This window comes from Taeniopygia guttata, chromosome 21 (genome assembly GCF_048771995.1).
Source record: "Taeniopygia guttata chromosome 21, bTaeGut7.mat, whole genome shotgun sequence".
Classification (NCBI taxonomy): Eukaryota; Metazoa; Chordata; class Aves; order Passeriformes; family Estrildidae; genus Taeniopygia; species Taeniopygia guttata.
This window is the reverse complement of record NC_133046.1, coordinates 6,108,409-6,124,619: the sequence shown is the minus strand read 5'-3', so window position 1 is coordinate 6,124,619 and position 16,211 is coordinate 6,108,409. Positions and strand designations below refer to the sequence as shown.

The following is a 16,211-nucleotide window of genomic DNA, read 5'->3' as shown; positions in this document are numbered from 1 at the left end:
GAATTTGAATAAGTTGATTTGGATAGATTTGTTTAAATTTGAATGTATTTATTTAGATTTCAATAGGTTTATTTGCATTTTAATATAATTTTTTGTGTGTTTTGGTATTTATTTAGATTTGAATAAATTTATTTGAATTTTAATCTCCATTAAATGATGTAAATACATTAATTTTAATATTTTATGTGATGCATTAGATACTTAAATTAGAATTTTATTTTTATTTTTTGTTTTATTTTTATTATACCATGTTTTCTGTATTTATCCATAGAATGCCAGAATCTTTCAGCTTGGAATTTATGGATTTATGATGCCCCTGCTGAGATGAAATCAAAATCCAAATTTTCCATCCCATTATTCCATTTTCCAGCTGGGAATTGTAATTTTTGAATGGAAAATGGCTTTTTTTAGGACTCCACTCCCTGTGCCCCCCAATGCCTCTGGATTTATCTTCCCTGCTTTTGAGGAGTTTCAGTGGAAAAAATATGGAAGAAAATGGGAATTTTGGGAATCTCTCCCAGCAGAGAGTGAAAATTCCCATTTTTAAAATAAACCAGGAAAAGCAGAAGAAGATCTTGGGATTCAATCCTGAAATCCAACATTTCCCGAGGACAAAACCCCAAATCCTCACCCAGCACTTGGCCAAAATTCCGCCGTTATTCCCCATTTCCTCTTTTCCCACTTTTTTATGGCAAAAAGAGGTGGAAAAAGAATCCAGTGCTAAAAAACCTCTTCCGATTTATTATCCCAGGCTGAGGCTTTTATGGGAAAGAAATTCCACCCTGGCACGGATGTGGGATAAATAAAAGCGGGGAAAAAGACGGGAATTGTAAATCTCCGGCCTTGGGAAGTTTCCAGGGAAGCTTCCAAGGATTTTTCTGGACTTTTCTCTGGGTTTGAGGAGAAACCTGGGAGCTGCTCCGGGATGGAGAAGGGATCCCAATCCAGCGGGATTTTAGGGATTCTTTTAGGGTGGGAAGCGCTGGGAATGGTGGAGGAGGCACCCATGGATTGGGAATTTGCGGCACCCATGGATTGGGAATTTGCGGCACCCATGGATTGGGAATTTGGGGCACCCATGGATTGGGAATTTGCGGCACCCATGGATTGGGGATTTGCATCCTCGGGATTTTCCCGGCCCATCCAAGGGGAGCTGGAATCGCCCTCTGGGAATCACCACATTCCCTGAGGGTTGGGAGTGCTGGGAAGAGCCGCTTCCAATCCTGAGGGACTTCCAGGGAATTCCAGGAAAAGGCCCATCAGGAATTCCCTCTCTCCAGGGATCAGCCCTAATTCCAGCCTTTTATCCGTGTCCGGGGGAATTTTTTGGGAAGAGAATTCGCAGCCCAACTGGGAATCAAAAAAGGAGGATAACTGGGCAACATCCCCTGGTTTCTGTCCCAATGGATGTCTCCACATCCGGGAATTTTGGGAAAAGGGGCACAGGAACACATTTCCGGGTGCTGTTCCCAGCATTATTCATAAATCCCAGGAAAAAGCCCATTCCCGACAAAACTCAGCTGTTCCAGCAGCAGCTCCTGCCTGCCGCCCTCCCCTCTGCAGTGACCCCGACAAATCCCAAAATCCATTCAAATGAACATTTGCTCCTCCCAAAATCCATTAAAATGAACATTTGCTCCTCCCAAAATCCATTAAAATGAACATTTGCCCCTCCCAAAATCCATTAAAATGAACATTTGCTCCTCCCAAAATCCATTAAAATGAACATTTGCTCCTCCCAAAATCCATTAAAATCTCCGGAGCGTCCCGTCTGGATGCCCAAAGGATCCAAACCCATGGGGAAGTGATGGATGCAGGCTGAAGGGAGCGGCTGGAAAGGGCCGGAATTGGTATCTGATCCAGGTTCCATGTCCCGAGGATGGATCGATGGATTCCCTTTCTCCAAGCAAATGGAAACTGCTCTGGAAAGAGGGAAAATTCCCTGGAGCGGCTGCAGCGCTCCCGGCGTTTGGGGGTGGAGGAAGGGGGATGCAGTGTCCACGTCAGAGACACCGGGAAGAAATCCTTATCCTGGAAAAGTCCGGATTTAGGATCTTCCTGCCCATTCCCTGGAGAATCACAACAATGGGAAGAACCTATTATCCTGGAAAACTCCAAATTTAGGTTTTTCCTGCCCATTCCCTGGAGAATTACAACACCAGGAAGAGCTTGTTATCCTGGAAAACTCCAGATTTAGTTGTTTTTTTTTTTTTCTGCCCATTCCCTGGAGAATCAACCAGGAAAACTCTTTATCCTGGAAAACTCCAGATTTAGGATCTTCCTGCCCATTCCCTGGAGAATCTCAACACCGGGAAGAACTCGTTATCCTGGAAAACTCCAAATTTAGGATCTTCCTGCCCATTCCCTGGAGAATCAACCAGGAAAACTCTTTATCCTGGAAAACTCCAGATTTAGGATCTTCCTGCCCATTCCCTGGAGAATCTCAACACCGGGAAGAGCTCGTTATCCTGGAAAAGTCCAAATTTAGGATTTTCCTGCCCATTCCCTGGAGAATCACAACAACGGGAAGAACCTATTATCCTGGAAAACTCCTAGTTTAGGTTTTTCCTGCCCATTCCCTGGAGAATCTCAACACCAGGAAGAGCTTGTTATCCTGGAAAACTCCAGATTTAGTTGTTTGGGGTTTTTTTTTCTGCCCATTCCCTGGAGAATCAACCAGGAAAACTCTTTATCCTGGAAAACTTCAGATTTAGGATCTTCCTGCCCATTCCCTGGAGAATCTCAACACCAGGAAGAACTCGTTATCCTGGAAAACTCCAAATTTAGGATTTTCCTGCCCATTCCCTGGAGAATCACAACAATAGGAAAAACCTATTATCCTGGAAAACGCCTAGTTTAGGATTTTCCTGCCCATTCCCTGAAGAATTACAACACCAGGAAGAGCTTGTTATCCTGGAAAACTCCAGATTTAGTTGTTGTTTTCTTTTCCTGCCCATTCCCTGGAGAATCAACCAGGAAAACTCTTTATCCTGGAAAACTCCAGATTTAGGATCTTCCTGCCCATTCCCTGGAGAATCTCAACACCGGGAAGAACTCGTTATCCTGGAAAAGTCCAAATTTAGGATTTTCCTGCCCATTCCCTGGAGAATCACAACACCGGGAAGAACTCGTTATCCTGGAAAACTCCAAATTTAGGATTTTCCTGCCCATTCCCTGGAGAATCTCAACACCAGGAAGAGCTTGTTATCCTGGAAAACTCCAGATTTAGTTTTTTTTTTCCCCTGCCCATTCCCTGGAGAATCAACCAGGAAAACTCTTTATCCTGGAAAACTCCAGATTTAGGATCTTCCTGCCCATTCCCTGGAGAATCTCAACACCAGGAAGAACTCGTTATCCTGGAAAAGTCCAAATTTAAGATTTTCCTGCCCATTCCCTGGAGAATCACAACAATGGGAAGAACCTATTATCCTGGAAAACTCCAAATTTAGGATTTTCCTGCCCATTCCCTGCAACATTGCAAACAATGGGAAGAACTCCTGGAAAACAATGGATTGAGTTTTTTTCCGTACTCCATGGATACTACACAGAGCAATTCCCATACTCCAGGGATACTACCAGGAGCAATTCCAGGGCCCTGCTCCCAGCAATCCCAGCTCCAGTTCATTCCCTTCCCGCTAATTACCCTGAGCACCAAACTCTAATTAATGGAGACAGAGCTCCGTGGGCTCCCCTCTGTTCCAGCCCTTCATTCCCGGCCATCCCAGGAATCCTTTGGGAATGGTGGCCGGCCCTGGTCTGACACCCCAGATCCGCCAAACCCCATTTGTAATTCCTAAATTCCCATGCTCTGAGCCCAGCCCAACCCAACTCCGCTTCCCTTCCCACTGCACGGAGCCAGATTGGAGATTTTCCCCTCCCTCTCCTACTTCCCTATTATTTTTCCTGAGCTCCACTGGGAAAATAAGTCATTTTCCAAGTTTCCATCCCGGCACCGATCGCACAAATCCAGGATCCGGCACAATCCCGGAGATGCCGGCACCGGGAGCCAAGGAAAAGCTCCGAGCATTCCCAGCCTCATTCCGAGCGGATTCTGCCACCCCCATCTCCTGCCAGGCTTTTCCTGGAGCTCTCCAGGTGCGGATCCGTGTTCACACCTGTTCCCGGGAACATCACACCTTGCGGAGGTGTTGGGATTGTTGGGTGTTAATTAACGCCTCCGCCTGTGCGATGTGCTCCTGTTTATTCTGGGAAAAATTCCCTTTGCTCGTCCCGGGAATGCTGAAATCGGCGCCGTTCCAGCAGCTGAGGGGTTTCCCGGCGGGAGGGAAGGATTGTCCCTGGGGAATCCAGGGGAATTGCTGGAATTTTGGGTGCTGGTTGCAGTGTGGGGCCTCCCCGTGGGGTTTCACCCGTGGGATGAGGCTCCTCGGCCTCAGAGTGAACAGATCCAGAGGGGATCACCCACCGGGAGTTATGGATCCATCCCATGAATTATGGATCCATCCCAGGGTTATGGATCCATTCCTGGGGTTACGGATCTATCCCACAGGTTATGGATCCATCCCGGGGTTATGGATCCATCCCAGGGTTACGGATCCATCCTGGGGTTATGGATCCATCCCGTTGGTTATGGATCCATCCCGTTGGTTATGGATCCATCCCAGGGTTATGGATCCATCCCTGGGTTATGGATGTACCCCACAGGTTATGGATCCATCCTGGGGTTATGGATCCATACCATGAGTTATAGATCCATCCCACAGGTTATGGATGTACCTCACAGGTTACGGATCCATCCCAGGATTATGGATCCATCCCACAGGTTACGGGTCCATCCAGGGGTTATGGATCCATCCCAGGAGTTATGGATCCATCCCATGAGTTATGGATCCATTCCAGGGGTTATTGATGTACCCCACAGGTTATGGATCCACCCCATGAGTTATGGATCCATCCCAAGGATTCTGGATCTATTCCAGGGTTATGGATCCATCCCATGAGTTATGGATCCATCCTAGGATTATGGATTCATCCCAGGGTTATAGATCCATCCCAGGGGTTATGGATCCATCCCAAGGATGCTGGATCCATCCCGGGGGTTATGGATCCACCCCAAGGATGCTGGATCCATCCTGGGCTTATGGATCCATCCTGGGTTTATGGATCCATCCCAGGGTTATGGATCCATCCCGGGGTTATGGATCCATCCCACGGGTTATTCCCGACTCCATTCCCCACCAAAGCCCTGCCACTGACTTTCCCACCTCTCTCCCCCTTTTCCCGGCCCCTGGAGCAGCTCAGATCCCTCAGACTCCAGGAGCTCCCTCTGCTCCCTGTCCAATAAATCACGGGAACGAGGAGCCGGGCGTGACCTCAATCCCGCGCTCCGGAGCTGCATTCCCATGATTTACGGGCGGGATAAACGGAACCCCACAGCTCCCGCCCACCTCCCCCTATCCATCCATCACCTCCAACACCCCTCAGCTCCACTGGAGCTTTGGGAAGCTACAAAAGTCCGGGAGTGAGGCAAGACAGGAAGAAAAACATGAGGAAAAAACCTTAAAATCAGGATGGAATTTGGCAAATCCTGAGATGCTCCATGAAAAACACAATTCCCAAACCTGGGAAGCTCCCTGGGAAAGGAGCAAGAGGGAAGGAGGGGAATAAACCCCTGGAAGAAAGGGGGGATTTGTGGGGATAAAGGCCAAAGCTGGGATATTTCTGCCCTTCCCTTTCCCTCCGAGGTTTTTCGGAGCATCGTTTGCTCCGGAGCAGCAGCAGCTCCCACATCCCTCCTGGCAGGGGGATTATGCAAATCCAGCTCCCGGGAAAGTGGGTTAATCCAATATTACTGAGTGGAAAAGGGAAGGAAAAACCTGGTGGAGACGGTGGAGCCAGCAGAAAAAAAAAATCCTCCCTGAAAAAGGGGGGAGGTGGAGCCAATTCCAAGGTGGAATTTTGGATTCGAGGCAGGTTTGGGGTTCTGTTCCCTGCCTGTCCAGCATTTAGGAGTCCAGCCATAAATAATTATAGGAAAATCCATCTCGGATTCCGTGGAGATGCTCCTGTGCACACACCACATTCCAACAGCCGGACTTGCACCCGTCCTTTCCCTGTTTATAAACCTGGGAATGGAGGAGAGCATTAGGGAAGGGCAGCACCTTCTTCAGGAGCAGGAACAGGGTGGGAAATGCCCTGGAAAACTTCAGGTTTTCTTGGATAAAACCATTTATGGTTGGCAGCTTATCCCAGATTTCCCTGGAGAAAGCTGAGGATTGGTGAACCTGAGGCTGGATCAAGGCTTGGGAACGATGATCCAGGGGCAGCTCTGGCCTCCAAATCCCCCTTTCCCAAATAAATCCAACCTCCAAATCCCCATTTCCCAAATAAAACCAGGCTCCAAATTTCCCCCTTTCCCAAATAAATCCAACCTCCAAATCCCCCTTTCCCAAATAAATCCAACCTCCAAATCCCCCTTTCCCAAATAAAACCAGGCTCCAAATCCCCCTTTCCCAAATAAAACCAGGCTCCAAATCCCCCTTTCTCAAATAAATCCAACCTCCAAATCCTTCCTTTCCCAAATAAAACCAACATCCAAATCCCCCTTTCCTGAATAAAACCAGGCTCCAAATTTCCCCCTTTCCCAAATAAATCCAACCTCCAAATCCCCTTTTCCCAAATAAATCCAAGCTCCAAATCCTTCCTTTCCCAAATAAAACCAACATCCAAATCCTTCCTTTCCCAAATAAAACCAACATCCAAATCCCCCTTTCCCAAATAAATCCAACCTCCAAATCCTTCCTTTCCCAAATAAATCCAACCTCCAAATCCCCCTTTCCCAAATAAAACCAACATCCAAATCCTTCCTTTCCCAAATAAAACCAGGCTCCAAATTTCCCCCTTCCCAAATAAAACCAACATCCAAATCCTTCCTTTCCCAAATAACATTGTTCTCAAAATTCTCCTTTCCCAAATAAAATCCAAATTCTCCTTTCTCGAATAAAACCTAAATTCTCCTTTCCCAAATAAAACTGGCCCCAAAATACACCTTTCTGAAACAAATCCAACATCCAAATCCTTCCTTTCCCCCAAAAAATCCTGCCTCCAAATCCTTCCTTTTCCAAAAAAACCCAAAAAAACCCCAGGCTCCAAATTCCCCTTTCCCACATAAAACAAGGAGCTTCCCTCCTGTTTAATATCTCAAATTCCCAAACATTTTGGGAACAGGGAAATTTCTTTTTCCTAAAAGCTCTCCATGAAGAGCCCCAAACTTCTCCCCAAACCCCGGATATCCCAAATTTTCCTGATTCCTCCCTTCCCCCCATCATTTCCCACCCACCAATCTCTTGGCAGAGCGGTGCCAACCTCAGCTCCGACCTCCAAATCCCAACCCAATCCCGAGTCATCCCTAAACCCACCTGGAAAAAAAGGAAGTGGGGCTCCACGCGGAGCCCAAATCCAATGATGACCCCAAATCCTGATGAGCCCAAATCCTGATGGCCCCAAATCCTGATGACCCCAAATCCTGATGGCCTCAAATCCTGATGTCCCCAGATTCAATGATGATCCCAAATCCTGATGACCCCAAATCCTGATGACCCCAAATCCTGATGGCCCCGAATCCTGATGACCCCAAATCCTGATGGCCCCAAATCCTGATGACCCCAAATCCTGATGGCCCCAATCCTGATGGCCTCAAATCCTGATGGCCCCAGAGTCAATGATGACCCCAAATCCTGATGACCCCAAATCCTGATGGCCCCAAATCCTGATGACCCCAAATCCAATGATGACCCCAAATCCTGATGACCCTGAATCCTGATGGCCCCAAATCCTGATCGCCCCAAATCCTGATGACCCCAAATCCTGATGGCCTCAAATCCTGATGTCCCCAGATTCAATGATGATCCCAAATCCTGATGACCCCAAATCCTGATGACCCCAAATCCTGATGACCCCAAATCCTGATGACCCCAAATCCTGATGGCCCCAAATCCTGATGGCCCCAAATCCTGATGACCCCCAATCCTGATGACCCCCAATCCTGATGACCCCAAATCCAATGATGACCCCAAATCCTGATGACCCCAAATCCTGATGGCCCCAAATCCTGATGAGCCCAAATCCTGATGAGCCCAAATCCTGATGACCCCAAATCCTGATGGCCCCAAATCCTGATGAGCCCAAATCCTGATGACCCCAAATCCAATGATGACCCCAAATCCTGATGACTCCAAATCCTGATGACCCCAAATCCTGATGACCCCAAATCCAGTGATGACCCCAAATCCTTATGACCCCTAATCCAGTGATGACCCCAAATCCTGATGACCCCCAATCCTAATGACCCCAGATTCAATGATGGCCCCAAATCCTGATGACCCCAAATCCTGATGACCTCCAATCCTGATGACCCCAAATCCTGATGTCCCCAGATTCAATGATGATCCCAAATCCTGATGGCCCCAAATCCTGATGGCCCCAAATCCTGATGGCCCCAAATCCTGATGACCCCCAATCCTGATGACCCCAGAGTCAATGATGACCCCACATCCTGATGACCCCAAATCCTGATGACCCCAAATCCAATGATGACCCCACATCCTGATGGCCCCAAATCCTGATGACCCCCAATCGTGATGACCCCAGATTCAATGATGACCCCAAATCCTGATGGCCCCACATCCTGATGATCCCAAATCCATCCCGCATCCCTCCCAGCCACATTTTCCCAGGCCAGCCCAGCTGCCTCCCTCCTCCTCCTCCTGCCTGGAATTGCTATTCCCATCAGCCGGAGATCTCCTGCTTTTATTCCCTGCCTCATCCAACCCTGACCTTCTGTTCCCGAGGCTCCGCGTTCCCATTCCCGAGGCGTCGGACTCACCCGGTACCAGACGATCTCCCGCATTTTCCCGTCGGTTTTGAAGTTGCATTTCAGGGTCACGGCGTCTCCCACCACCACCGGGGGCAGGGGCTCGATGCTGACGGTGAGATAAGCTGGAAAAGTGTTGGGAAAAGAGAGCTGAGCTCCAGGGAATGTGGAATTGCTGTTTGCCAGGAATTGTATGGATTTATGGCACTGGTGGATGCCAGGGAAAGCCCTGACCCCTCGCAGGGATGGGTTTGGGCCGCCCCAAACGATCCCAAAAAAGTCAAAATGGAAGGAAATCCTGCCTGAATTTGGGAAAATCCCAGAGGCCACCATTCCCTCTGCAAATTCCCGTCCTGGGCTCCATCGCCTCTCCCCATTCCCTGAGCTTCCACAAAACTTCCCAAATTCCTCATTCCTGATGGGAATTCCCCAGCAGCTTCCACCCAGCAGTTTTCCAGCTCCTTCCTCATCTCCCCACAGCTGAATTCCGGATCCATCCTCATTCCAGAGGGAAAATCGGAGCCAGGCCAGCTCCATCCATCCCTTTTCTCCCTCTTTCCCCTCGATTTGTTGGGAAATTGGGAGCAGGGAGCAGCTGGGGGTGCAACAGGGATGGGAATTGCATTCCCGGTTTATTTTCCTGCCTTTCCTGCTGCTGTTGGGAATTGATGGATTGACAGCCTGGCAAATCCTCAGCATCCTGTTTAACACCAGGATATCCCAAAAAAAAAACCCCTCACCCACTGCAAATTCCCTCTTTTTTAATCCCTCCTCGCACCAGGTGGGAAAAGAGCCGAGCAAAAGTCCGGGAAACAGGAACAGGTTTGGAAATGGGGCTGGAAACCAGAGATTCCTTTGTGGAAGATGCCCTGGGAGGGGAGAAGGTGAATTCCCGGGATTTTCTGTGCCTCCCAGGCGGTGATCCCGAGGCTCGGCATTCCTTGTAAAACAACGTGGAGGTGTTTGTGCCATAAATCCCAGGCACGACCTGCGGGAGAACACGCTCCGGGAACACGTGCGGGCTGCGGCAGCAGGGCAGCGTGGCCTGGAATATTGAACACCGGGAAAGAGCCGGAAAATCCCGTTTTGTGCTGCTTTTGGAGGGCTGCGGGAATAGCTCTGCGCAAGGAAACGCGGGGGGAAAAGTGGGATTTTTGGAATGTTTGGCTGAGGGTTAAATCCCTTTTCAGCCCCAAATGGTGCTTGGAATGAGGGAATTTTGATGTTGCATCCCGGAATCCTGGTTTTCCTGGCTGGGAGTGACCCACATCCTGGCCAAAATTCCCTGCCTGCCTGGGGCCAGCGTCTTTCCAGCCTCTCCCTGCCTGCCCGCGGTTTATTTTTGTTCCTAAAGCGGGGATTAAATCCCAGCGAATCCCAAGGCTGCACGAGGGCCCCTTGGATTCGGGGCTGTGCGGATGGAAAAGCAGGAATGGGAGGAGGAGGAGGAGGAGGGAAGGAGGGAGGAAGGGCAGCCGAGGTCTCTCCATGGCTTTTGACATTTCCGAAGGCCGCGATGAGCAACAGGCATGGAGAAACGGCAGAGGGGATGAGCAAATCCTTGGCAGCGCGGCAGGATCCGCCCCAAGGAATTCAGGATGGAGGCTCCGTGCGTGCGGAAGAGCTCTGCCTTTCCATGGAGCCCCTGGGTGGGATCGCGGCTCCCGCCTTTCCATGGAACCCCTGGGTGGGATCGCGACTCCCGGCTGCCCCCGGATCAGCCGGAGATTAAAGGGAGCCAGGCACGAACTGGCAAAGCTGGAGCAAAGATTGGATTTTCCCTCTTGTCCGTGGGATATGGAGATACAGAAGTTCCCAGCTCGGCATTTCCGGATGTTTTCCATCCCTCTTCCCAAGCTATTCCCTTCCAAGTCTGCATCTTCCATGGGAAAGGGATCCATCCCCACCCCAGCCCACCCGCAGTGGGAATTGGATTTTCCCTCCTGTCCATGGGATCCAGGAGTTCCCAGCTCAGCATTTCCGGATGTTTTCCATCCCTCTTCCCACGATATTCCCTTCCAGACCCATGCACTTCCATGGGAAATGGATCCATCCCCACCCCAGCCCAGCCAAGGCTTTTGGTGGTGTTTGGACCATTCCCTGATTTTTGGTGGATTTTTAAACTCAAAAAGAACCATGTTTGGGATGTCCCCAGCCACTCCCATGCAGCAAATCCACCCACCCAAGCATTTTTCCAAGGAAATCCCCCTCCAAACCCATCCCTGACCTGCATCTTCTGGATGGCCAAAAAAAAAAAAAGAAAACAAAAAGGGAATTTTTGCCCTCTCAGCTCCCTCATGTGCTGGAAAACCACTTGGAGCTGGCACTGGGAGCAGCTTCCACCCCTATTCCTGGGAATATCTGGGCCTCAAATCCAGACATTTCATCCCTAAAAACACCAGGGTGGGACCACAGGATGCTCCCAAGCTTTTCCTGCATGGAAAAGACGGAGCTTTGGAGATCCAGGATTTGTTGCTCCGGTGCTGTGGGATCAGGATCCCACCGAGAGCTGATTCCAGAGCCCCAGCTGGGCCTGGAAGGGGCAGGAAGGGGAAAATTCAAATGCTCCAAGGGCATCCCTGCCCAAATCCAGAGCAAAACCAGCCCAGAAGTTGTGGAAAAGAAGGAGAGAAGAGGGAGAGGGGAACAGATGCCGAGTGCCCACAGGAGCCGGCCGAGGATGCGCGGAGGGGAGGGGGAAAAGCGGGAAAACAAAGGAAAATAAAGCAGGAATCCAGATGGAGCCATCCAGACCCCGCTGCTCGGCTGTGGCTGACGTGCGAATCCCATCCCTCATCCTCCCCTTCCCTTCACCTCCCGACAGGGAACAACCGCCGGGAGTCAGCGCTGCTCCCAAACCTCCCTCAGCTCCCTCTTTTTTTGGGATTTACTGAGGAGAACAAAGCGGCAGTGACGGGAGTGGCTGGGTGGGAAGAGCTGTTCCAAAAGGAAGAGCCCATCCCAAATTTCTGTCATCCCTCGCGTTATCAGCATCCCTTTATCAGCGTCCCCTTCTCAGCCTTTGCTCTTTTCAATCCGAGATTTTCCAGAGAATGCCGGGCCGGGCCTCCCCCGGATCGGATTCAGCCCTCTGGAAATTCATCCCTCTGATTAGATGGCAGCCCTGGGGAGGAGAGGATATTTTTGCTGGAAATCGCTGGGAATTCTGGCACCGTCCAGTTTAAGGGGGATTTTAAAAAAAAGGGAAAGGGGGGGAGGAGAGGGGGAAGGGAGGGATAAAGAAAATGTCCTTTGAAATCGGGAGTGACGCGTTCAGAAAGGAGAACATCGGAACAAGCTCGGTGCTTCCAATTACAAAAGATCTCCCAGGGATGAGGCAGGAATTGCTCCAGCCCTGGAAATGTGGGATGCTGGATAAAAACCCCGTTTCCAGCCCTTTCCAGCATTCCGTGGGGATTTCTGCCCACAAACACAGATGGACAATCCATGGGAATGGCCAGGGATGAAGCGCAAGCAGCTGGAATCCCTCCGAGGTTCCTGGGGAGAGTTGAGGGAGGGAATGGAATGGGTGGGAATGTCCCAAGGAAAGGCCTTGGAGCGATGGAGCCTTCCAAGGAATCCCAGCACCACAGGGAGCCCCTTCCACATCTTCCCCGGGCGCCTGATTCCTTCCATCCCACATGGGCATCCAAGATTTATTTATGGAGATCGCTCCCATTCCTGGATTTCTCATCTCCCAGTGCTTCCCAAAAATCCGGCCTAAAACCAAGGGAATTCTGGAACTGGATTGGAAGGGACCTTAAAGCTCATCCCATCCCATGGACAGGGACTCCTCCCACTATCCCAGGTTGCTCCAAGTCCCGTCCAAGCTTGGACAAATCCCGGGATGGGGCAGCCCCAGCTGAGGATGGATTTTCCCCCTTTCTGTGTCCCCAGAGGCCAACCTGTCCCCATCCTTTGAGGAATATTCCTTGGAAGCAGCAGCGGATCTGAGTAGAGTGGGAGCTCGGGATGGAGCCAGAGGGGCGATCCTTGGGATCCAGAGGCTCCATCCCCCTCTGGAACGCCCCCAGCATCCTCCAGGAGCCGGTGACAACACAAACACCTCATCATTTTAATTAGCCAGTGATTAACGGGGCTTATCCATAATTCCCTCCCATTCCTCCACCTCCCTTTTCCAAGTCGGGGCCAGGATGGGGTGGGAAAACCAGGAGAGAACAGGAAAACAGACCCCAGCACTCCCTGAACCAGCGGATATCCCGCAATTCCCGGGATTTAAGGAGAGCAGGAGACATTTTGCCCCTTTCAGTGGGATGTAAAGGGAAGCAAACCCCCCTGGATAAAGCTGGGAGTGCTCCTGAAAATTCCCAACCTCGGAATGTCCCCGGCCATGGCAGATGTGGGGATGGAGCCCCCGGATCCGCAAGAACCGAACGCGCCCTGACCGGCGGCGCTCCGCAACATCTTGTCCATGAAAAATTCAGCGGCTCCAGTTGTTTCTGGGAATGCAGCAAATTCCTTCCCGCTCCCTTCCCGGCTCCGGCCATGCCTTATTTATGACATTCCAGGACAATTTGCAGTCGGAATATGATGCTGCCTCTCATTGTTAACCCGGGAGGGCTCCAAGGGCAAAGAATTCCCAGCTGGCCCCATCCGGAGAGGTGGAATTTTGCTGAATCCGGACCTTTTCCACCTGGAAAGCTGCGCCGGGGTTTTATTCCTCATTTAAACGGGAATAAGCGTCTGGCACGGGTTTAACACCAGCCAGGGAATGGGACGTGGCAGTCGGAATCGGCGCCGCGCTTCCAAGGAAAATGGGCCTTTGGGAAGTGGGAAAAATGGACTGGGGGAGCCTTGTGCTGAGTTTTCCATGGATATTCAGCTTTGCTTCCCAAAAATCCACCAGCTCCGTGCCAGCGGGGTTAAAGCTCCACAAGCCCTCCACCGCCTTCACAAAAGTCATCCTGGAAAACGGGTGTATTCCCTAAAATAAACCTGGAAAAGTTGGCGTCACCCCCAGGCGAGGAGGAGCCCGGCTGGCAGGGAGCGAATGGCATTAATCCCGGGAAAATGGGATATTAACAGGCCGAGCAGACAATTAAGAGCCGGTAATTAAAATTCCTCTTCCCTCACAAACATCTCATTAGGCGCCGCTTCCCTCCCTCATTTCCATAAGTGGGAGGGAACGATTCCGCAGCTGGATCTGGAATTATTCCTTAGGCGGGGCTGCTGGACCAAACCAGCTCCTAAATTTTTAGGGCTCAGGAGAAAAAGGATGGAATGAGCTGGGGGATGTCCAGCCCATGCTTTGGGTTCATTTTTCTCCAGTTAATGGGATGCAGAACCTGACGGATCCCATGGATGTGTCCCGAGCCTCTTTGTGATGGGAATCAATGGTTTGGATCAATCCTTTGGATCGATCCATGGATTGAGCGCGGCCCCTTCGGCCTCTCAGCCCCTTTCAAATGAAGATGAAGTGCGGGAATCACTTCAAACTGGGTCCCGGGGGCTGTTTCCAGTCCCGTTCCGTGGGCAAACCTTGTCGGAATAACGGAATGATGGAATTTTATGGATCAATTCAGCCCAGAGAAGCCGAGGCTGCTCCATCCCTCGAAGTGTCCGAGGTCTGGTTTGGCTTGGAGCATCCTGGGATAGGGAAAAGTGTCCTTGCCCTGGGATCCCTGGGATGGGATTTAAGGTCCCTCCAATCCAACCTACTCCATGATTCCCCATATTTATAAAATATGGATGAAACCAACCCCAAACCCAACTTCCAAGGATTTCAACACCTAAATCCCCTGGAGACAGAATTTTTAACCACTGTCCAGCTTCCCTTTTTCCTTAAATCCCAGATTTCTCCTAAGGAAAATATCCCAAAGAAAATATATCCCAAAATATCCCAGCCCAAAGAAAAAGGATGAATTCCTGATTTGCTCCATTCCGTGATTCCCAATATCCTTGTCTCCATGGGAAGCATCTCCAACACCACCTGAGGGCTTCCCAAGGATTGATGCCGATGGATCTTCTGGAAAAATCCATTTTGGGCTGGTTTTCTCGCAATGAGCTCCGGTGTCACTTTTATTTTCTGGAGGGGTGGGATTTGCTCCAAGATTCCAGCAGCTCCAGAGGCAGCAGAAAAATGAGGAATGAGATCCAAATGGATCCTGCTGGGGTAAAAACATTCCAAACATTCTGGCTCCATGGGATTTTCATCCCCATCAGCACAACCTCAGCACAATAAAGGATTTCAGATGGAAAGGGAGAGTTTGGGCACTTTGGGAGCAGAAAGGCCACGGGAAATTTGGGATTTGGGAGCCTCCCAGTGCTGCCATGTCCCATCTCTGCAATTCCAATCTCCATCCTCTTCCCATCTCCTCCTTCCCAGATTTCCACCTTTCCCTGTCCAGAGCGACTCAGGCCCAGCTCTCTCCATGCCAAATAAATCCCAGGAAAGCTCCAGCGTTTTCCACCTTTGCTGCACGCCTCCTGACAAACAAATCCGGGTGGGATTGACCCGTCGGAATCAGCACCGTGGCTTGGGCATGGGCTGGAATAAATCCTTGAACGTCTTCATCCGGCTTTTTCCAAGCTCCTCGGAGCTGTTCCGGCTCATTGGAGCACGGGATGAGGGAGCCCATTCCCGGCTTGGCTTCAGCTCGCGGCGTCGATTCCGTGCTTGTTCGACAACTCCGGCACAAATCCACAGGGAATGCGGCGTTCCAGGAAAAAGATGGATGTTTGGAGGGAAAACCATGACGGATTTGGCTGGAGGAAGACCAGGCCCTGCTACAAACCCCTGGAATGGCTTTGGAATCATCGTTCGGATGTTCAGGGGGTCCCTCATCCCAAAAATCCGGGGATTTCCTGGATGCTCAGAGATGTAATTCCGTGGTGGATCTAAGGGCTGCATCTCACCCATCCTGGGGGATAAATCCAGTGGCTACAAAATCAGGGATGCTGGAAAAGTGAGGATTTCAGGATGATGGACATCCCTTTGGAATCATCATTTGGATGTTCAGGGGGTCCCTCATCCCAAAAATCCGGGGATTTCCTGGATGCTCAGAGATGTAATTCCGTGGTGGATCTAAGGGTTGCATCTCACCCATCCTGGGGGATAAATCCAGTGGCTAAAAAATCAGGGATGCTGGAAAAGTGAGGATTTCAGGATGATGGACATCCCTTTGGAATCATCGTTCGGATGTTCAGGGGGTCCCTCATCCCAAGAATCCGGGGATTTCCTGGATGCTCAGAGACATAATTCCGTGGTGGATCTAAGGGTTGCATCTCACCCATCCTGGGGGATAAATCCAGTGGCTGCAAAATCAGGGATGCTGGAAAAGTGAGGATTTCAGGATGAAGGCAGGAAAAGCAGGGATGGAGGGAAGCGACATCCACCAGAAAATCAGGGTCAGATGGA

At 50.4% G+C, this 16,211-nt stretch overlaps 1 protein-coding gene across 2 annotated transcripts in view; it reads right to left on the bottom strand.

Annotated features, from left to right (window-relative positions):
* The window catches only part of IGSF21 (immunoglobin superfamily member 21), a 46,497-nt gene that overhangs the window by 15,836 nt on the left and 14,450 nt on the right, over positions 1 to 16,211 (bottom strand). Inside the window, exons 1-2 of one of the 2 annotated variants that reach the window (XM_072917376.1) lie at positions 12,739 to 12,763; positions 8,846 to 8,958 (exon numbers count right to left, since the gene is read on the bottom strand). In XM_072917376.1, the coding sequence (XP_072773477.1) occupies positions 8,846 to 8,958; positions 12,739 to 12,748 (123 nt within the window). In that variant the 5' untranslated portion in view covers positions 12,749 to 12,763. Of the gene's footprint in view, positions 1 to 8,845; positions 8,959 to 12,738; positions 12,764 to 16,211 lie in introns of those variants that run through there. The other variant, XM_032752191.3, reaches the window with a different exon arrangement.